The sequence below is a fragment of the Gymnodraco acuticeps genome, unplaced genomic scaffold, assembly GCF_902827175.1.
Source record: "Gymnodraco acuticeps unplaced genomic scaffold, fGymAcu1.1, whole genome shotgun sequence".
Classification (NCBI taxonomy): domain Eukaryota; kingdom Metazoa; phylum Chordata; class Actinopteri; order Perciformes; family Bathydraconidae; genus Gymnodraco; species Gymnodraco acuticeps.
The window spans coordinates 3046580-3069303 of NW_022989947.1; the positions used below are offsets into that span (position 1 = coordinate 3046580).

At 39.1% G+C, this 22724-nt stretch overlaps 2 protein-coding genes across 5 annotated transcripts; one reads left to right on the top strand and one right to left on the bottom strand.

Moving 5' to 3' along the window:
* The first annotated feature begins 570 nt into the window (after positions 1-570).
* On the top strand, positions 571-10955 carry LOC117542552 (transmembrane protein 268). Of its 3 annotated transcripts, none has more exons than XM_034210273.1 (9): positions 571-1179; positions 6131-6259; positions 6977-7071; positions 7175-7282; positions 7629-7781; positions 8015-8125; positions 8657-8746; positions 8954-9172; positions 9852-10955. In XM_034210273.1, the coding sequence occupies exons 2-9, from the start codon at positions 6139-6141 to the stop codon at positions 10017-10019; spliced, it is 1065 nt and encodes a 354-aa protein (XP_034066164.1). In that variant the 5' UTR covers positions 571-1179; positions 6131-6138; the 3' UTR covers positions 10020-10955. The 3 variants fall into 3 exon arrangements, with proteins under 3 accessions (XP_034066164.1, XP_034066166.1, XP_034066167.1); XM_034210275.1 differs by having other exon boundaries at positions 8966-9172; XM_034210276.1 differs by lacking the exon at positions 7629-7781.
* Positions 10956-12173: 1218 nt separating this feature from the next.
* On the bottom strand, positions 12174-22605 carry prrt1 (proline-rich transmembrane protein 1). 2 transcript variants are annotated; one of them, XM_034210278.1, is made up of 4 exons: positions 22223-22605; positions 18706-19027; positions 16712-16903; positions 12174-15194 (listed from the first exon to the last, which is right to left on the bottom strand). In XM_034210278.1, exons 2-4 carry the CDS (start codon positions 19015-19017, stop codon positions 15018-15020), a joined length of 681 nt encoding a protein of 226 aa, XP_034066169.1. In that variant the 5' UTR covers positions 19018-19027; positions 22223-22605; the 3' UTR covers positions 12174-15017. The 2 variants fall into 2 exon arrangements, with proteins under 2 accessions (XP_034066169.1, XP_034066168.1); XM_034210277.1 differs by having other exon boundaries at positions 18706-19043.
* Positions 22606-22724: the final 119 nt, after the last annotated feature.

The window sequence follows — 22724 nt, forward strand, 5'->3', positions numbered from 1 at the left end:
CCATTCTTAAAATGTATAAACGAACAATAGTTTGATTAATATTGATTAGAGTGCACAAAAGAAATAAAATAATTGAGAGAAGAAAAAGAGATATGTTATCTATCAAAACCCAATTAGATTAACATTCATTGGATTGCACACTTTGTTTGTTTGTGTGGATATGTAGTACATTAACATTTTAATAGCACTTAATGACTGACTGAATGGAAATGACAATAAATGAAAATGTAAAACGAAAAAAGCGATCATGAAAATGTTTCCAACAAATGAATAAAATGATTTTTGACCACTTTGTTGTTCAGATATATCACATATGTGTAACTAAATGAAACAGGAATTGAAACAAAACACGGTATAAACTGAGGAGTGACTCCCGTGAGGTTCATGTATTTTCTTCACTCCGCTGGGAAACGGCTCTCATGTCAAGAAGCATGAGATCAGTGCATGCACTGCATCGTCCAATCAGTGAGCGATACACAGTAAGGGGGCGGGGCGAGTATCTGAGGATTTCATCGGAGGATGGTCTGGTGGTTCCTCGATTATCGCTTCTCCATTATCGCTCCTCGATCCTCGGTCCTCCGGCAGAAATAAGAGCCATGGGACGGTACTCAAGATGGCGCAGGCAAATCAACTTCCGGTGAGACCGAGGACCGAGGAGCGAGGAAATGAAAATAGTCGACCTGAGAAGCAGCCATAGACTTCAATCCTTCACAAAGCGGAAGGGAAACATGCATGACATAATTTGTTTATTTTGCATGACCCCAAATGATCCATAACAATATGTTAATGTATGGCAGTTTCAGTAAAGCTGCACCGGACACCATAAAACTCTCAATAATTGCAAACAAAAGGCAGACGAATCACAAGCTCCACCTCATGACATTTTTTTATATGCCATCTTAATACGCCTTACATATAACAGTTTGCTCTCTTTAGTTTTGATGGTGTTGAGCTGTGAACCACAAGCCACATTCCTGTAGTCATGAGGCCGAGCTGATCTGAGTCACACGCTGAGACGGGGAGAAACAGAAAGAGAGAAGTCAGAAAGAAACTCTGCTAGGGTTCATTTCAGTGTGAAAGTACGACACGGTCTGTAAGCAAGACATGGTTACTTTCAAGGGATCTACTACAGAAATGGGCTGAAAAAGGAATACAATCATCACAATGTTGACAATGCAGGTATGTAATTCATCATGGGACATTCTGGTTTTACTTATACTGGGTTTGGTTTCAAGACCTCACAGTCTTAAAGGTGAGCTTCTCCAATGAAACATGTCGGGCAGCCACAGAAAAAAATCAAGCTTGTTAAATGAACCTTTCACCCTAAAATGTGACGTCCTTCACCTATTTTCTATACCCTTAAATTCTATGAGAGCATTTGATTGCATGAACATTAACAACAATGTGGGGGATTAAGTGTCCGGAGTATGGCATCCCAGCAAATATCAGTGTAACAAAAAAGATCTTGGGAATTTCTTGTTTGCAAGAATTGCACTATATAGACACATATACACACTTATTTAGTTCAGCAGTATGCATAACAACACATAACCAAACCAAGATGCAATTTTAAGATAAGGGATTGTCAGTTGCGTTTGTACTGATAAGCTCAAGAAATACAGTAAATGTTATTTCCTCTATCGAGAAGTAACACTTATGCCTGTATTTGAACACAGCCTTCTTCTTGCACATGTATGAGACATATTGTGCTTTCTTTATCTCCTTCTGAACAGGTGTAGTATAAACAGGCAATGATAAATAGGGCCACAGTCCGTATTACTTTATTTACAAGTATGGAAGTGGACATTTTAGAATAATAGCAGAGAAAGCGGTTATACTGCAGGGGCGAAAGCCATATAAAGTAGAGCATTGAGTGTTTACACCTCAGTGCTAAAATGTGGTGTTGTCACAAGCAGGCAGGGGAGAAGGAGAGCTGGCTATTACTTTAAATAGAACAACTAACTGTCTATGTCATGAAATGTGCTGTGGAGAGTCATGACCAAACACAGCTCTTATCCTCCATTAACAGGCTGAGCTGCACTGCAATGATAATACATGACATTCTGGACATTTTCTTTAAATGCAGGACAGATATTGGCAACTATAAAGCCTTATAAAGTATAAAATGCATATCTACTTCTTTAAACTGAATATATTGAATAAATAAACAACAGCCTCCTAATCTACTGCCTCTGCCAGCCGATCACACCATCACCATGTCACTGCAGTAAATAACACTTGTCCGGAAAGCAGAAGTGATCTGGTTTCCTGCCTTTCTTTAAATAAACTGCAAATGTTTTCAGAGTCGAGAGGCTATGGTTCATCTGATCGGGTTTGCTAGAAAGAGACATTGGTGCATGACTGTTCTGTTTCTTCAAGAGTAACAGGTTTAACCCATTGGCCTGGTCCCTAATCCACCATTCATGTTTTCTTTTTTAAATAAATGGATTACAAACTGAATTATTTTTAACACTTTAATTTATATAAATGTGGGTAAAGTCAAAACATATGCTTCATACAATAGAATAATCAGTGTTTAGGACTTACTTACTTGAACAGCTAGGCCTACTTCTTGTAGTGGCAGACACTGGACTTTTTAACCATGTAACCATATCTTTTAAATAATGCTAACCATTTCAACTGCTAATCTATTAGGCCTACTTTCACCAAAGTTCTTTAATAGTTTATCCATTACATTTAGCTCAACGGTTAAACCAATAAATGTAATCCATTGCAACTATTCCAACAGTTTATTCATAATTTTACTCGCTACAGGGTGTACTTTGAGGGTTTTTGACTCTGCAGACCGTTTACATGCATAAAAACCTTCATAACACAAGGGGACGGGTAATAACCGGAAAAGCATGACATGGGACCTTTAAGCTTAACATTTCAACTATAAATAACTTTTAGCTCACCATTTGAAATGTTTGATCAAGCCTTTGATGCTAATTAACAAATTCAACTAACTAAAGCTAAGTATTTAACCCTCTGGAGTCCAAGTGCACATTTATTTACGTATTTAATCATAGATTTTCGCTTGTAAGGAGTAGAAATATCTGCGGAATCGCTAGAAGCGTAGCTTTTCAAGAGTATCTCCTGTGAGACTGTACCCAGGGCACAGCAGCCAATATTGCCGCTCAAAGCAGCTTGATTCGGCGTTACACTGTGTGTGATTGGTGGATTTGTGTGTCAGTCAAGGACATCTCGGCCGGCCGGCAGCCATGTCGGTCTGAAATGACCAATGGACACTCTAGAAATCTAAGGACCTACCCACCAATAAAAAATATATAACAGGTGTCTCCCATCAGTTTCAGTCTTTTAGTCTGTGAAGAAGATAGAGAAAATGGCTCGAAGGAACTTTACCGTTGCGGACGCGCTGGATTTTATTTTCGCGAGTGGCAGTGAAGAAGATGGCTCATCAGAACCTGAAGGCTTCGACTCTTCTGAAGAAGAAGAATACAGGGACAGCAGGGATCCATTTGAGGATGGGTAAGTGTACATATAACTTGTAGTGCATTTGCCATTTTGTGAGGAGTACCGCGAAAATGAACAATGGATTTATCAACCTTTTTATTTTCCCCTCATGAACTTTTTCTCGGGACAAAATAGACTCTTGATTAGTAAACGTTTACTCTGTGTAAACGTTATTTTGGTGTGTATAAGTAAGGTTACATGTGTAGATGCATGAGATAATCCTTTATTTGTCCCACAACGGAGACATTTAATTTATTTATATGTGTGCCTGCCATTTGTGGGGAGTGCTATACAGTAATGGGGAGGTGTGTGTGTGTGTGTGTGTGTGTGTGTGTGTGTGTGTGTGTGTGTGTGTGTGTGTGTGTGTGTGTGTGTGTGTGTGTGTGTGTGTGTGTGTGTGTGGTGTGTGTGTGTGTGTGTGTGTGTGTGTGTGTGTGTGTGTGTGTGTGTGTGTGTGTGTGTGTGTGTGTGTGTGTGTGTGTGTGTGTGTGTGTGTGTGTGTGTGTGTGTGTGTGTGTGTGTGTGTGTGTGTGTGTGGAAGGAACTTCGTAATAATTATTGTCCCACCATTTTTATTTGTTTTACAGAGAGGTTTCACAGCTGCCTGGGCCTAGCAGCCCACAGATGACATTTATCCAGGAGCCTCCAGCTGTGCCTGCCACCATGTTGAGAAGGGCCTTCACCACTGCCATCCCCACCAAGCACTACACGACAGCTGCCTCCATCTCTGCCTGCAACGAGGTCAAGATACACCTCAGCTCCACCACAGCCATCACCATCGACCCGGACAGCAAAGAGGTCTCTAGAGCACACGTACCTCCCACACAGCCACCAGCTGCCCATGCACCATCACCCCCACCTGCACAGCAGCCAGCTCCACTGTCTTGGAAGACAGGCGAAGACCCTGACACTGCTCCCCCTGTCTCCAGGTTTCAACCTGCTCGCACACCCGGGCCACAGCTCAGCTCAACAGTATCAAACAAACCTCTTGACCTGTTCAAGCTGTTCTTCAGTGCACTAACAGTACAGACACTCTGTACCAACACAAACAAGCGGGCTGCACAGGAGATGGGAAAGGGTAAAACCTACAAATGGACTGACTTGACTGTAGAGGATTTCTATAAATAAACTGCTGAAACTGGACAATGTATTGGACTACTGGAGGAAGGATCATTTTGTCAGTGTATAATGAATAGTTGGTTGAAGCAAAAAAAGTTCTGATGTTCAATATTGTAAATAGTGAGATTTTGCAGTTATATTTATATACATTGTTGGTATTATAATAAATTGTTGGTTGAAAAAAAAAGTTCTAATGCTCAATTCTTTTTTTTTTTACACATCACATGAACCTTGTTATGTAAGATGAAGTCATTATTCAGTCCTGATATATCTCAGTCCCTGCTGTGGTGAAAGTAGAGTGATTGACAGCTGTTTTACTCAGAATTCGAATTTATAAAATTTCATTTTAGACATGAATAACACATTTATATACAGTGTAATTCAAATATTTCACTACTTTTGTAATCCTAAGACTTTGGTAACCAAATCTAAAACACCAAAACAATTCGATCACATGAGTACATTTGTGTTTTCACAAGAGTTTTGAAGATTTTCTGAAAATCGGATGTCAAATTTTAAGCTTTTGAGCTACTTATCTCATCAAACAGTGCTCTAAGGTGAGTAATTTGCATATATAGCAATACTAGAGATTGTCCTGAAATTTTTTATATGTAACACATGGGTGCCATTTTAGAAGAAATACATTTAAAAGGTGATTTAAGAAAACATCTAAAAATCGAGAAAATACCCTTAGACTCCAGAGGGCTGTTTATCAATTATTTCAACTGCTATCCATAACCTTTGCTGATGGCATAATATATAAACTGTATATAACCTTCGATGCTAGCAACTGTTTTTCCATTACCTTTGATGCTAGTTAACTATTTCAACTGTGTTTTCATCACCATTGTTGGTAGTTACCTCAACAGGAAATTCATTAGATTTGTATGCCAGTTAAATGTTTAAACTGTTTATACATGACCTTTAATGCTAGCTAAATGCGTATCAATGACCTTTAAGGCTAGATACATTTTTCAACTATTCATGATTGTAGCTAACTATTTCAACTGCTCTGCTAACTTGCTAAAGTTAACTAGTTTTTACTTACTCTCAATTGCAAAACATGTTCGTAATATGTTTTACCACTTACTTGTAAATGCAAGTTATCACATTATTTAGTAATGTAAAAACTTAGTAAAGATGTCCTTCCTTCACATTTCTACACAAAAGCACGGAATAATCAATGTGTCCACTTGTACTGTGTCAGTCACAGTCACATTGAATGTCATGCTGTTTACATTTGTAACACACAGGATTTAGATTTGTTGCATTCTTTTCTTGGTATACTGTTATTCTTTAAGTGATGCTTGACCGCTGTCACATGAAACTTTCTCTTTTTCCCTGATTTGAAACAAAAATCATGGATTTTATTTTAATTTTATTGAAAGGTTTCAGGTCCTGAGAGCTCTATGAAAGATTTTAATTACCTCTTTTTGGTCCAAACTTTCAATTTCCAAATGTTATATTATTAATCAGACAGAAGCTTTATAATGTTAATCTCAGATTATCTCTGATATGCTCGTTTCCTCCTTAGGATTTGAAATGATGGAGAGCAAGAACAATGTTTGTTCCGTGATGAAGGACGGTGAGATGGATGTGCAGGTCAGAGAAACCAAAGCTCAGTCAGAGCAGTCCAACAACAACAGAACCAACTGGTCAAATGGTAATAAACTGCTCACATGATTTAACTGCTCACAGGATTTAACTGCTCACAGGATTGAACTGCTCACATGATTGAACTGCTCACAGGATTGAACTGCTCACAGGATTGAACTGCTCACAGGATTGAACTGCTCACATGATTTAACTGCTCACAGGATTTAACTGCTCACAGGATTGAACTGCTCACAGGATTGAACTGCTCACAGGATTGAACTGCTCACAGGATTTAACTGCTCACATGATTTAACTGCTCACAGGATTTAACTGCTCACAGGATTTAACTGCTCACAGGATTTAACTGCTCACATGATTTAACTGCTCACAGGATTTAACTGCTCACAGGATTTAACTGCTCACAGGATTGAACTGCTCACATGATTTAACTGCTCACAGGATTTAACTGCTCACATGATTTAACTGCTCACAGGATTTAACTGCTCACAGGATTGAACTGCTCACAGGATTGAACTGCTCACAGGATTGAACTGCTCACAGGATTGAACTGCTCACAGGATTTAACTGCTCACAGGATTTAACTGCCTGACTATAGATACCAGTAAACAGACATAAAGTCATGTCATTTTTATTTTTTTGAGCATTATGTCAGAATTCTTTGTAAAGATATAGCATTGTCAGCGCAAGACTATTGGCCCATCTTTTTACCACTGGCTGATAAAAAATATAGGTTTAAAGTCTTCTCTCTCTGTCTCTGTCTCAGGTCAGTGTGTTGTGGCGATGCCCAGCTGTTCGATGCTAAACCCAAGCTTTGATCTGTCTCTCTGCCGAGCCAAACTTGAGAATGATGGCTTTCAGGTCAGAAAACACCCAGATACCAACACAAACATATGACCCACTGTGGCACCATAACATTCAGATATCTTTACTTTAATCTCTATTTACTTACTAATGTTTTTAGATTCCAGAGGAAGACATGGAGGCTCCTCTGAAGACAGCTCTGGAAGTTCCCTCAGTCAGGAGATACATGGTTTTCAACTCTGCCCTCTTCCATTTCTTAATGGCACCGGTATGATTGTCTGGGTTTCTGTGTAATCTTACCAACTATAGTTACTTACTAAGCTACTTTCTGTAGTACTCTTGCTCTCAATCAATCAACCAATCAATCAATACACCTATCAATCAGTACACCTATCAATCAACCTATCAATCTATACATCTATACGTCAATAATTAAATTAACCAACCAACCAATCAATCGATCAATCAATATTAAAGTTCTCTAAGTCTGTATAAATGAAGTTTGCTGTAAGAAACTCAAATACAAATTGTAAACTGCAACGCATATTTTCCAAAATGAGACCAGTTTTATACTTCTGGTTAATACTAGCAACCACCAACTCTTCCTCCACCAGGTGCTGTATCTGGTGGTGTGGTGCGCTGTGTTCTCCACCCTCCACGTCTTTATCACAGTTAGTGACTACTGGGTCCTCTGCCTCTCTGTCAGCCTGGTCTCTATCTTCCTCACCACTGCCATAATATTCATCCTCCACTGCAGTAACAAGGAGGTAAGGCGGGGTCTGATACCATGTTTACAGTAACATTGACACATTTACAATAACTTACATCTGAGTTTGGATCTGAAGTTATTTCGGTAATGTAATTAATATAGACACAATAGTTGTGTTGGTTTTGACTGCATGTATTGCCCAATGACACAAATACACTTAGATCAAATTAAATACTTATAATTGGAAATAATTAATTTAAAAACATGTTTCTTTGTCTGTTTCTGTGTCAGATTGACATGAATTTAGACGTCCGGTTAATCCAGGTGAATGAGAGGCTGGTTAAACACAAGCTGATGGTGGCCGTGGTTGACTGGGTGCAGTCCTGCTCAGGAAACATGCAGGTTGGTTTTATAAATAAACTCAAACTGCAAGAAAATAAGGTTTCTAAATGTACCAGAATTGTACTAACTTTTGGTCTTTTCTTACTTACTTCTTACATTCTGACTTGCTCTGCCTGTCAGGGAGAACAAAAGGAATACAAACACAACATGATTATTTATAACACTGTGAGGGACGGAAGAATGACACAAAAGAAACATGTGGTAAATGACTCAGCAAGATTGCAATTAAGATAACGTCTCAGCAGGCAGAACTGCACAACAATGACAAAGCAAATACAAACCCTTTACTAATCTAGAAAACGTTGTATACTTCCACATTTCCAGGCATTTCCCAACAATGTATTCATATACTTTGTATGGAATATACACTTAAATATAAGAAATTAAAGCCACACATTACTTTGACTTGATGTTTGTGGTCGTTACGTTGTCCTGAATCATGCTAGTGTGTCATTACATTAAATTGATGAATATTATTTTCTTTGGCAGCCTCTGATAAAGTCTTATACGTCTCTCTGTACCTCTCTGCAGCTGTCTTTTGTGTATTGGGACATGTCCCGCTGTCTGAGGGCACTGACTGAAACTTTAGAGGAGCGCAGCTTTGTGGTGAATGACACCCAGGTGAGTACATCTGTCCCTCAGTTTGTTCACCTGCTGCTCTATTGATTTTTTCTTGTACTTCAATGTAAATTCTTCCCTGAGATCAATAGAAACCATTTCCATATCTTCAGGAAAACAGAAGTTTACTCCTTAAAGGGTGGCTTCAGATTTCATAGCTTCAATTTGGCAGAAGGAAGGAAATGATAAAAAGCATTGGTGTTTCACCAGAACAAATTGAAGAAGAAAATGTCGCATCTGGCCCTTGTGACGGAGGAAACGGCGGTTGACCTCAAGGTTGGAGGGTCAGATGTGGAGCAGGACCCTGATGAACAGAGGCCTCTGCTGAGCCAGGAGAGCACGGGCAGCAGTACTCCATCCAGCCCGCCAGAGGCTGCCAAAGTCACCACCAACTACAGCCTCATCCCTGACCAGTCGTTACCTGCTCAGGTAAAGGATGCTAAAAGATGTATTTGTTCCCACACTGAGGAAATGCATATTAGAGCTTTTAATGTCAATCTTTCAGTTTGTGTGTACAGACAGAGAGATCGAAATGACGTTTCCAACAATGCCGAATACAAAAATAAAATTATACAATATACAGATATGTATAAAAATATGTATAAAATATGTATATCCTATACACAATCAACAGACACATTTACACATATGCACACATTAAGATAAAAAAACACAACAATCAATATATACAAAATAACAGTCGCATCAATATCAATATCTTTGGTGAAAGATTGTCCATAGTGCATTTATTGCAGATTGTCCATAGCAGCGTACAAAAAAAAAAAAAAAAGCAGCTAGGTTTGCGCATACATTTAAAGTTTAAAATGTTTCATCTTCAATTACTTTTAAAATATTTTTTTACTTTTAGATTTCATTTAAGTTTAGTTTGTTTCAGAGTTTCAAAGTGTGTGAGCTAGTTTAAGTCTCTGTAAAAGTTTTAGTTCAATCATATTAAGCTTGACAGTTTAATGTCTCAGAAGTGTGAAGCTATATACAGTATACAATCAAATAAATGGCTGGATAATGGAATTGTAAATAAGAATAGCCATTATGTTTTAATATTTTGAATCAAGAAGGTTACTAAGACTTCTAATACTCTTCTTTGCAGGCTAAAGCCTACCAGCTTCTGATGACCTACAGTGCAGCGTACGTGAAGCTGCTGGTGTCCCAGCGGCTGTCAGGACCGACCCACCACCGCCTCCGGCCCCGGAGGAATCACTGCACCACCGCTCCTCTCTGCCTCTGCCAGTACATCAAAAAGCAGATCCTTCGATAACACAAACCTGCTTCATGGAGCGTGACTTTTTTTTACTTTGCACCTATGCTCTGGAGACAAACTGATTTGTTGGATCATTTCCTTAAATGAAGGACTTGTTTGGAGCTTCACACTCCAGTCTGCAGGCGCCTGTACTGATGTTTTTCTTATACCAGCTCTGTGTTTGCATCACCTGGATCCTCGTCTATTTGTTCCCAACAATTCCTGCACTGTGCCAAACGCTGTAAAACAATGTTTGCACTCCTGTACACATGACAATCACGGCCTTAGTTACTGATGTTTTGAGTATTTGCACAAATATTATAAAAAATCTTGTGATTTGATTTTCAGTAGATTATTTAGTATGTCTGTTTATGGTTGAGCTGAAGGCAGTGGTGGAAAGTATCTCAGTATAGTTTCTCAAGTTCTGTACCTTGGTACAATGTTAAGGTACTTTAGTATTTTTATTTCATGCTACTTAATACTTCTTCAGTACAGTTTGTCGTAAGTGTCGTAAGTAGCACTACATTAAAACAGCTGTAATTAAAGTTACTTTTCATAATAAGATACAAATTAAACTAGTTGTTTTCAATCCTTTTATCTTCTGACCTTTTATTGTCAGTTTGTCAGCAGTTTCATTTGATGCATTTTTATGTTTCGTATGAAGTAAACTGCTTACGTAAAGTATTTTAAAATTCCCCATATAAGTACAATACTTGAGTATACGTATGAACTTACTTTCATTGTTCCACTGGATTTTAATTGTAGAACTATTTTTCATGTTGATTTATTGGTGAAGTTAGAAGAAGTACTTTGTAATTTAACAAATTGAAAATTAATTTCCATTTAGTTTCCAAATAGAACCTTGTAATCTGTGTTTCGTAGAAAATATTTACCCCATGTCCACTGCAGGAAACATATCTTTAAATAAATATTAAAAAAATATTGAGAACAAAATATGTATTGATATTTCTCTGGAATTCAAATGATGCTAAAAATAGATGCTCTAAATATTAAAACCTTTTTTCCGGGTCTCAAGAGGCTATTGTAGCTATTTTACATTTGTTTTTCAGCAAAAACATTGGTTTGTAGTTGAATCCTATCAGAAAAAAGTGAGGGCCTAAACAATACAACCAATAGAAAGAGGTTTGATGGAGATACTGAAGGTGGGAGCTGAGCCAGCCTGTGTGTGTAGAATCACAGATGGCCATTTAGCCTCCCGAGGACAGCCAGCATCTCTGAATCGTTTAACTTGGCCTTCGCGCTGCACGCCTCTCTCCTCCATCACAGAACCCAGCTTCTCCCGGGTCAGCCACGCTGACTGCCTCGCTGTGTGTTGTGTCATCCTGCAGCTCTCTCGCTGGGCTGTCACCTCGGCAACAGCACCGGGACTGATGGGTAATATGGGAGAAACCTGCAGCATGCTGCACACACAAATGCATAGGTATCTACTCCTACTACACACATAAAATCAAAGGTGTGAGAACACAGAAAAAGACACAGTCTGGTTTAGCTTCTGTTGCTGACATTTGAGGGAATATAGTCACAAAACTAAAGCCAACGATTCGTGTTAGCTTGCTTTCAGCATCATTGCCCAGCTTCATCAAGGGAAATCTTTTTATCTCCCTTCATGCTTCTGTTCTCGTCTTTGTCTACACATCGAATGTCAACCTTTCCTTGGCCTAACGGAACATTGCACTCTAACCCACAAATGTCAACCTCATGGTGGCGCTTGTAAAAAATTCAGACAGTCATTATTCATCCTCTTGGGACCATGAATGCCGGCACAAAAAAAACATTACATCCAACGGTTATCAAGATATATCAGTTCAAATCAAAGTGATAGACCGTTCTGACAGACCAATGCTTCCTGGATGGGAAGGCAAAAAAATCCTATTGTTGCAAAGATGATGACCAAAAAGCAATGAAAGCGAAATGTAGGAAAAATGAGACGCTGTAAAACACAATGTGATTAAGCAGCAGATAGTGAGAGATACTGTAGTTCATGTTCTGATAGAGGGAGGCAAAAGAGAGACAGAGAGGGAGAAAAACCGGGGCAACTATAAATAGCTTAGTGATGAGACGAGAGAGGAAAGGCCACAGAGACACAGAGAGGATGGAGAGACAGGAGAGGGGGAAAACAGACACAAACAAAATATACAGTCTTCACCAGTGTATCGTTCACAACCAAAAAATGATTCTTTTATTCATTACTCAAACAACTGAAGTCAGAAACAACTAACGCATGTGCAACACAGCCATGAACATAATTATAATAATAAACCTCAAGAGAACCACATGTACACAGGACATTTCTGGCTCTTTGAAACAAGCAACCCATCGCGTTTACAAGCTCAATAAATAATAATTTCAAAAATAAAAATGAAGTACACATCTCCCAGCTGTGTATAAACAGCTATGTTAAGTCACATCAGAAAGCACACAGGGAGATGAAGCCTAGTGCTGTATAAACTAGATATGCTAAGAATCACTCTATGCACACACACTCACTGTCAGAGCCCTCTGCACAATTATAATACTAAACAATACTGTGCTTCGTTTACTCTTTTAACACTGAAATATCACTCAGTCAATCATATTAGCACAGGGCGTTTATTTATCAAACGGCTAAAAGGGATTTTTCTTTTTGCTTAAATGAGAACTTCTCCGGCTTCTAAAATTCTTCATTTATCGTGAAAAGAAAATAACTTTTCCTAAAGAACTTCAGGTAAAACAGTGAATAATTATACAGTTGGTTATTTTGTAGGTGAAGTATTCATTTAAGTGTTCAAAGAAAGAAAAACCTTAATTTTACTAATTTAAATTATTAGTTTTTAAGTAGACGATGGATGGATACGCACAAAGAGTCATATTGATATTCTCATCTAATGCTCTGCAAGATGGCGAATAAGCATAATTCCCACAAAGTTCAACTGTTAATAAAAGCAATTTTATCAGAAAGTCTTCAGCTATTAATAATATGTTATCTGAACAGTCAGAATAATTCTGTAATTATTAAATCACATGTTTTGACAGAAAAAAAACGATGTTACTCACTGAGTAAAATTGATTGTTTTTTAAGGTGAGATGGAAGATAATTCTCCTGCCTCGGCTGGAAAATAAAAAAATTCTAATCTATTCTTTTAAATAATAATCAATAAGGCAGTTATTGGGTAAATCCTGGTATCTGTACATATATGTGATCAATCAAATAAAAGTTACAGGCTGTAGAAAGGAGGAAGTCTCTTCACAAAACGGTATTGTTACTAAGCTGGCTTTTAGGAGCAATATTAATTGTAGTTTTTAGAAGATTGATAAATATGTGCCCAGATTTACTTAATATAATACATACGTGATAATCAAATGCAATGCCGTTGCCAATAATAACAATAACATAATATATACTACTGAATAAACTGTGTTTATACTGTCTGTTTTTGTTCAACAAACATCATTTTAAATATCTCTGTACAACTCTTTTAAAAATAGCATCATCATAGGGACCAACAGAGGAAAAAGGGGGAGCAGAAGGGAAATATGAATAGGTCCAATAACTCATGTTGATAGGAAAAAAGATAGAGGCAGAGAGGGAAAGATTTCAAAGAGCGGAAAGTGCTACAATACAGTATAGGCATTAATAATGTATCTCTCTCTTATTGGAAACATTCATTTTCAGTTCCTCCCATAACCCCAGAAACCTCAGGTCATAGTTCATACAGTAACGTTACGGCCATGTTCGCTCTTATACATAACAGCACACCTGCTGCTTCATTTTGGAGACCACACTCTTTTGTGACATGAACCCTGACTCGTTTTGTTACAACAGTGAAACCTCAATATTTAAGACAAGTGGAGACAAACTGAGGATGACATGCAGGGTTATGTTGCCTCTTAAGTTTAACGGTGCACTATATTTTCACATACAGTGTCTGAGAGACTAAATAGCTAAGAGATGTGCAACACAAGATAGGCAAATACATTTCTAAATTACTGCCAAAATAATGTTTGCAAACCTAAAATTCAATTATCTAAATTGTCTCCATTTCTTATTTTGACAGTAGCTTGTACTAAAATACTGTACCTCACATTTGTACTTTAGGAAATATTCCCACCAATAGCTATTATTGCACTGGACACCCCTTTAGCTTAAATGTATATTTATCATGCACTATAAAACTATGAATGTAAGCAGCTGCATCGTAACGTCTTGTAACCACAAAGTGCATCACCATCAGATATCAAATTTAAGCCAATTTCAGAGTGTTGTATAGCTGCAACAACTAGTGATATAATGTAAATGAGAGCAGAGAAAGTCGTTGCATTGAATAAATTAATACATAACAGATATTTAAATAAATAAAAAAACATATAATTCATAAATAATGTATCATCTCATCCAGCCTAAGTGTCCATGTAACATACAAACAATGAATCTCAAATAAATACTCTGTGTTTGATTACATTAGACACAGTCCAGTCTCCATTTGGTGTGTTAAATGTGTATTGATCACCCCGTTTAACACTTTCTATAAGCTTGACAACAGCAATAATACAACTCTGCAAATCAACACTGCTTCAACATGGCACTATAAAAAAGAAGAACAAATGTACTTGTAAGACTAAAATGGGCATTTAACTATCCTAAAAACAATTAATCTGGGTCCAATTTAGTAGCTACCTAACATCCTATGTATGAATTAATGGGCATCAAATGAATTGTTAAAACAAGGAGCTTCCCTCTTGCAGCTCATTTCAGAGTGTAAATATTAAGCACTCGCTGTACTAACAGAAATACTGGGCCTCATTTGACAGATGCTTGTATTTGGCGTTTGAACATCAGCTGTGATTGGTTGTTTTTGGTCGTGTGTTTGATGGCAGCAGGTTAGGTCGGAGCTGTGTGTGTGCCAGCGATGCAATAGCAGTTTGTGTGCATTCTCAGTGCTCCTATTTCCTCCAAACGCTTGAGAGTAGTTAGCTATGTAAACGCCATGATTTCCATTTGTCTGACACTGCGAGGAGTTAGGGATCCCAGTCTTCGTCGTGGTGCTGCGAGGCGATGATGACGACCACGGTGAGGATGGTGCACAGCACGATGGAGGCAATACCAACAGCTAGGCTGATGAAGGAGAAGTTGCGAGCCTCGCGGGAGGCTATTTCCGCCGTCACCATGTCCCCTCTGGCTATCGCCGTGCGCACCTAAGTGAGGCAGGAGGGAGGGGATGGGTGTGTGGGAGAGAGGAGAAATAAGGATTATGTAACAAGAAGATGCACGAGTGGGAGCAGGAGGGAGTATAAAGCACCATGAATGGATCGATTTCACTGCAGCACAGGCTGAATGTGCAGAAAGAGGCCACTCCACACAACATTAACACACCATAACAACATATACGGCTCAGACCGGTGGGTCCATGCCTTGTCAGCTCAACTTAACTCAAAGCCAGCTGAGCAGGCCCAGAGGAAAAAATCCATTCTACCCCGTTGCACCGACAATGGTGCAGTTACGTAATGAGAACTGTGTGTTGTGTATGTTGGTCAGCACAGTCTGCCGTTACAGTGGCAAACAACAGGCATCACGAGGTTTGAGAGTCACCAGACCTATATTTACATTTCTCACATCACGCTCAACTAAACATGACCAACATACAACATGGGGTATGTTGTACGCTGAGGTCCTAATATATGGATGAAAGTATGCACTGTAGGTGTAATGCTGGTGCACTGAGTCAAGATAAATTCTCTTTAAATGTGTAATATAAATCCTACAGTGACAGATTACTTCTCCTGTAGACCTTTTATGTCCGGCTGTGCATTATTTAATGGTATTGAAAACATACTGTACGTTGTCAGCATTTGTAATTCACCTCAGAGACCCGCCTGCTTTGTCAGGAAAAGCAGTTTTTTTTAGTACTGCACTGTAAATTGTATTCATGTACCTGTGTTATTATTTTTTATGTTTTATTATCTTTGCTTTTAAATGAGTGTTTTGAAATGACATTTTATAATATGTTTCTGCTGCACTGTTTCTTAATGCTCTTAATGTCTTTCATTTTTGTAAAGCACTTTGAATTGCCTTGTTTTGAAAGGTGCTATATAAATAAACGTGCCTGGCCTTGCCTAGTATGAAGAGCATTTCAACTATATAGTATGTGGATATTGTGTATGCCCGGATGTATACTACATTAGCAAGTATTTCTTGAGTATGAAATGTAAGCTGACTTTGCAACTCAAATGCCCCACAATGCATTGCTGCTCTTCAGACTTTCCAATGGAGACGGTTTGAATAAATAAGTTGGATTGACAATACAATACTGAATAATTAAAATTTGCCTGGAAATAAGACATAATGTTGATTCGCTTTGCAATTAACAATTTTCATCAAACTGTAGCTCAAGGTCATGTGATGCATGAAATAAGTATTGCTTTAGAATGAACAGTCTTCCAGTAATGGCAGGACATTTCCACCGCCCATGTGTCTCCCATATGTGGGTGTTTTCCCCAAAAAGTGTGACTAAAAGAAATATGATCTGACTTTTCTAGATAGCCTACAATATTTAGTTTTGATCACTGTCATTCTTTAGGCAGGTACAATCCTGAAAATAAAAGGAAGGGTGTAATGACTCAAAGATGCATTTACATTACAAAGTCTCCCTGGTGGAGGCGGCATTATGTTAATAAAGCTCAGAGATCACAAAATACGATGAAGTGTTTTTAACCTGCACTGCTTTGATGATGGCAATGATGCCTGTGGGCCAGAAGCAGCAGACGGTGGTGAGCACGGCGATGGGCAGGTAGTCGTGGGGCGGCCGGCGGTCCATCAGGGTGATGCCGGGGGGCATTTGCATGGGATGAATCTGTCCGGGTGGGATCCCAGGGTGGCCCCCCCCCGCCTGGATGTAGGGCTGACCCTGAGGGAGGGAAAAGACAGACAGTAAGTATGACAGCTTTTTAATAACAGAGCTATTTACAAAGTACTTTCATATCAAAAGACACAGGACAAGGGGACGCAGTCAAAGAGGACAGCTGCATGAGCAATGTCTCGGCATGTATCAAAGAGTCGTACATGTAGAAGTTCCATAAGCAACATGGTAGGGAATGTCAAAGAATCATAGACCGTATAAGAATGTATTCAATTTGAGGATTAATCCCCAGCTCTTGCTTTCAATTCATGTACTTGGTGGTGAGAACAAAATCACTTTCAGTTGTTTGATGACTCATTTTGGGGGCTAATTTCCCCTGTTTACTTCAGGGTGGGTGTGAATGGCTTTATCTACTAAACAAACATCTGCAGCTTTATTGAAAAAAAAGTACTTGCAACTATTATTTTACTAAACCAACGACTACTCACATAAGATAAGATAAGATGTACTTTATTCATCTCAATTTGTGAAAATGTTTAGTTGCAGCAGCATAAAACAAAACAAGGCATCGCACATAATAACAAACTAAAAGAGATATAAACAATTCTAAAATAGAAACATCTCAAAATAGAAATAAATCAGCATTAGAGAGTAAGAAAGATATACAGATGACCGTGAATATAAACAAATCTATTAACTGTCTGACAAATACAAATACTATTGAAAGGCCAATTTTCTGTAAACACAATATAAGCAGGATATTATTTACATAAAGTATACATCCGCTCATCTCATGTTGTATTTTTGGAAAAATGATGTTCCCTTCTAATTGTTTCATTTTGGTTTTAAATAGAACATTGCATTAACATTATTATCATCAAGTAACTGTTAAGATAAGCCGTCTTCTTCTTTCTGTTTTTCTTGTACTAGTTTACAAAAAATATAGATGCATTTTCCCCTGCAAAGTTTAAAGTTCTGTTAAGGGAAACCATTTATATCAGATTTATTTTTATTTCAGTCTAAATGTATTCACTTTGAATCACCATGACTTCGGAATAATTCATTAAAATACAGAGCCTCCCCAGACAGAAATTACCCAATGAAGCAATAAATGAAACTTTCATTGCCCGTAGGGGAATATTCTTTGCACAGAGCATATGAAGAATATCAACCATACATGACAGCACATAATATAACATAATAAAAAGCATAGTTACTGCAATCCATAAAAGAAATAATGCGCAAGTTCAAGAATATGCCAATTCAGCCCCCATGGTTAGCTCGTTTTCAGCTGAATGCTGCGTGATGATGATGTAATGCCTTTTATTTCACGTCCTGGGCATGATATAGCATTTGTTCTATAAAAAAGTGCATACTCAGTCCTTGGATCTGCTATTATATTGTGAGCTGGAATCATGGTGTACTCGTCTACCATTAGTTTTATTTTGTTCCCCAGTTAGCTTGTCCCTTTAATTGGATCTTCTATTGTGTTTTTAACTTTTTATGTAAATGTTTTTAATGTTTAAAAAACCATTTTTATATAGACACATTTTTGCAACGAAATAGTAGACGATTTTTTTTTCTAGAACAAAAACAACCTTAGGATATAATAAAACACTGTCTGCATTTCCCTCTTGTTTTATACCAAACTATATATGTTTTATCCAATAGACATCCTTGTAAATGATTAGGACAACCTGTAATATAAAGTGTGAAGGGTGGAAAACATAGCTGTGAAATGAGGTGGGAAGAAGGTCAAAGTATACTGAAGAGAGACTGGTGTAATTCTGCAGCAGCCTGATGTCAGACCTGTGAAATCTTTCAAAGCACTCAGCTCGTCTCTGACTCACCGATGCCATGGGGTAGACAGGTACGTAAGCTGTGCACGGCTGCAGCTGGAGCGGGTAGCCCGGCTGGAGGTACCCTACAGGGGCGTGAGGCATGGTGCCCCCGGGGCCCTGGGTCTGGACCGAGTAGCCCTGCATGGCCCCCTGAGGTCCCATCGGGCCGCAGTGGAACTGGGTTTCTTGGAGATATCCATCTGAGCCCGGGGGAGGAGGGGGAGGAGGGTAGTTGGGTTGGGTGCCGGGTGGATGCTGCATGTTGGGATGCTGAGGTACGTTTGGGTCTTGCGGGCCGGGGAGGTATGGAGGAGGCTGCATGGTCTGACGGCTAGAGTCATCAAGACCTGAGAGGAGGAGGAGGAGAAGAAGAAGAAGAAGAAGAAGAAGAAGAAGAAGAAGAAGAAGAAGAAGAAGAAGAAGAAGAAGAAGAAGAAGAAGAAGAAGAAGAAGAAGAAGAAGAAGAAGAAGAAGCTCCTCACTCCTCCTCCTCCCCTCCTCCTAACTCCTCCGCCTCCTCCTCCTCCACCTCCTCCTCCTCCTCCTCCTCCTCCTCCTCCTCCTCCGCCTCCCCTCCTCATCCTCGCCTCCTCTTCTCTCCCCCCCTCCGTTCTTTCCTCTCTCAAATAGAAAAAGGCAGAGGAAGAAAATAAACGGATGTAAGAGTGAGGGCATGTTATCTAACTCAAGCACTATAACACATTTGTGTGCATGTTGAATGAATGATGTCTTATCTCACTGCTGAGGAGGGGAAGAAACAATTACACAGACCAAAGCTCCTCAGTGAGACTTCCAACCTCCTCCACAAAACATGTGTAGTCTGTGTGCTAATGATGACAGTGATTGACATTTTCACCTCCAGAGAAGAAAGGCCTTTTTCTCTCCTTCTCCCATTATAAACGTTTTTTACGAGTGGTTAGAAATGTCAAAAACGTCCTCTTATGGTCTGTCTGTCTGTCTGAAGCATCCTTATTCCTTCTTTGTTTTAGTCAACATTGAAAATGACTGAGGGGGTTTTGTGTTTTCACAGCAAGGAAGTGGCTGTGGTGCACGGTAATCCAGATTGACAGGGACATGAGGAGTGAGGATAAAGAGAAGACGTGGTTGAGGAGGAAGGATTTGATGGGACAGGATGAGAGTGAAGCAGCTGAGTGATGAGGGATGACGCATTGTGCTTGGGGACGATCTTTACGTAACGCCGATTCTGTCACAAGCAGGAAGCGGAGCAGAAACATACAAGAGGGGAAAGGAGCTGGCATGAGGGAAGGGACACCTTTAAAAGGGCAAGCAGCTTGGCAAACATGAAGGACAAGACACATGTTGGTGTTTCTCTGTTTAAATGCTACAGAATCCCAAGTAGAAGCTGAGAAATGGTGGATTTGTAGCTTAAAATAGGTTCCACGAGACAGTAACATGTCTGAAAAAAAGTATTTCCAATTTTAAAAAGGACCATCTTCTCAAAACTAAAAATCTTTGTTGGTATGGTTTACCACTTTGATTTATAAACAGAAATCAAGTGTTATTGATCAAAGTAAAATGAGTAATGTATGGCTTTTTTTTTTTTGAGATAGTTGAACGTTTACCCAGGAGGTGAACCGGCACCTCTGAAAGTCCACACTTATTTGTCTGTTTTGGAGACGTGAACCAGCAACCCTCTGGTTCCTGAGCCAATAGGAGAGAGCTGCTGCAAGACTAGGTGGTATTATTTTTATTTTTTCAAACTTGCATTGCTAAATAGTCCCAGCCAATCCCCTTCCACAACCTGAATGCATTAAATGCAAAATATAGCAAAACCAACACTCATTCAATTATTCTAATTATGATGGTGACACTTAAGTACAAGGGCACAGACTAAACAGGATGTTATGAGGAATGTGAAGCAGAAGAATACAATAAACATGTGCACATTGAATATACAATGAATGAATGAATATAGCTTGGCATGTGCTGACACTGTAGAGTCATGTGACTAAGAGTGTGTGCACACGTTGCAGGTGTAATTTAACCCAGGTTAGATAAGACATACTGTAGCTGTCCCAAAGAGGAAAACATCTTTCGGCCGGCTTTTACAATAAGAGCTTTTTGGAACATTCTTCCATTAAATATACTGTATGTTTAAGTGACTCTTACTGTTCCTTTGCACACAATCTTGAACAAACAACAAAGCAACAGCAACAACAAAGGACCTGCTATCATAAATTAACTGCATACCCTTTGTGCCCTGTTTTTGTGTGTTGGTCAGATTGTGTCCCTTCAATCATCTTATGCAATATTATGTGATGTTGTGTTGTCACATTTAACTTGTTTGTGCTGATTTTCTTCTTAACATTGTTTAGTGTAACTGCCTGTTTAAAATGTCCTACATTGCATTACTCTACTAAGCTTTCTTTTATCCTTTTCAGCTGTTTTGCTTTGTCAAGTTTCAATTTCTGTGTTTAATTGTTGTTTTATGGACAATTTACCATCAGCCCAAGGGACACCAGTTCAGAAAACGAGCCTTTAGGCAGACACTGGAACATGTCCAGTGATGGTAATCAATGTGCATTGTCCCTAAGAATAAATAAAAAAAATAAAAATGGAAGCAGCAGGGTGAACAATGACAACAAAGAACATAATACTGAGCTTCAGTGAATTTTAAACGGACCTAAATCATTCCCATTGAGACATCTGCAAAGCATCATTGCCTTACCGTATTTAAATTGATAAGCAATGTTCTGCATCCTTATAAAATACAAAGTAGGCCTGGTACTGATGTTTAATCAGCAATAATGATAAAGGGCCACACACGAGACAACAGGCAGATGTGCAGCCTGTACAGTCTGCCATTTACTGTATCAATGGCCACTTTAAATGCTTTTCATTATGACCTTTTAATCTTTTGTTCTGTACTGTAAATCTGCAGTTTGAGCTCCATCGGTAGTTGGCGCTTTAAACGTTCTAAAATAATCGAAGAGCAAGCTGGAAAGACAAAATGCTTATTTTATGGTAATGCACGCAGACGTGTAGGATGATTATTAATTAAGGCTGTTAAACACGCGCAATTGAAGACGTGCACGCGCAGAGGACACCCACACGGATGTTCACAGTCAGGAGAGACGTACGTAGGCTTGTGCGTAATAATGATAATGAGACTAGGAAAGAAAAGGAAAAAATAACAATAAATCCGGGATAAACCGCACCGTGTCATGTGCAGATCATTAAAAGTAGCTACATTTTCAAGCCGAGAGGTAATCAATAATCTACATGTGATTGACATATAATCATGAAAATGACCCTTTTAACTCTCATTGAGCACCCTGGATACATTATGCGGCCCTATGAAGCTTTCCTCCCGGGTCTGCACCCGCTGTGCAGATAACAGAGATGTTGACAACAGGGGGAGCTGGAGGAGAAAGATCTCGTCAGCCTGAAAAGCGAAAATTATTTCCATTTAAAAAAAAATAAAAGACGGTTTTAGACTCAATGAGGGTTTTAGACTCAATGAAGCTCCAAAACACGGCCGATCATCCCAATTAAAACCTCTCACCGTGTTTTTCCGACGACATGCCTTCCAATCTTCTGTCCTCCTCTGTGATGTACTCCAAAGCTGGTCGTGAAAATCCCTCTTTTCTCGATGCAGTTGTTTTACTCCGAACAACCCATCCTCAAGATATCTTCATCTCAAAAACACCTTATTATAAGTTCAAGTGTTTTTCTCCCTAAGTGAGGCTAATTGTGTTGCAGCGCGCAGTGATCCCCTCTCTCTGTGCGGCCGGCAGTCTAATAAGGTTTCTCCACTAACGCGTCGCCGTACATTGAATTAATCAGACACAAAGCTATCGTTGTCTTAAAGCGACAGTTCGGATTGCGAAACTGCACACGCATTGTGATGGAGCAACCCATCACAGCTCAACACAGAGCCACGGATTTCTTCCCTTGCATGATATTACACCACCTCAGTTTCTCCTCTCACGCAGGTTGTCCTCAGATGGCACATTTTACCTTGAGGTCTTTACAGCAGGATGTCAGAGAAGCCGGGAAATTACACT

Coding starts and splice junctions, on each gene's coding strand:
- LOC117542552 (XM_034210273.1), top strand. CDS start 6,139: ATGATGGAGAGCAAGAACAATGTTTGTTCCGTGATGAAGGACGGTGAG. Junction 6,260..6,976: donor CAGAACCAACTGGTCAAATG/GTAATAAACTGC, acceptor TCTCTGTCTCAG/GTCAGTGTGTTGTGGCGATG. Junction 7,072..7,174: donor TTGAGAATGATGGCTTTCAG/GTCAGAAAACAC, acceptor TAATGTTTTTAG/ATTCCAGAGGAAGACATGGA.
- prrt1 (XM_034210277.1), bottom strand. Junction 16,904..18,705: donor CTGTCTACCCCATGGCATCG/GTGAGTCAGAGA, acceptor TCCCTCCCTCAG/GGTCAGCCCTACATCCAGGC. Junction 15,195..16,711: donor CCATCATCAAAGCAGTGCAG/GTTAAAAACACT, acceptor TGCCTCACTTAG/GTGCGCACGGCGATAGCCAG.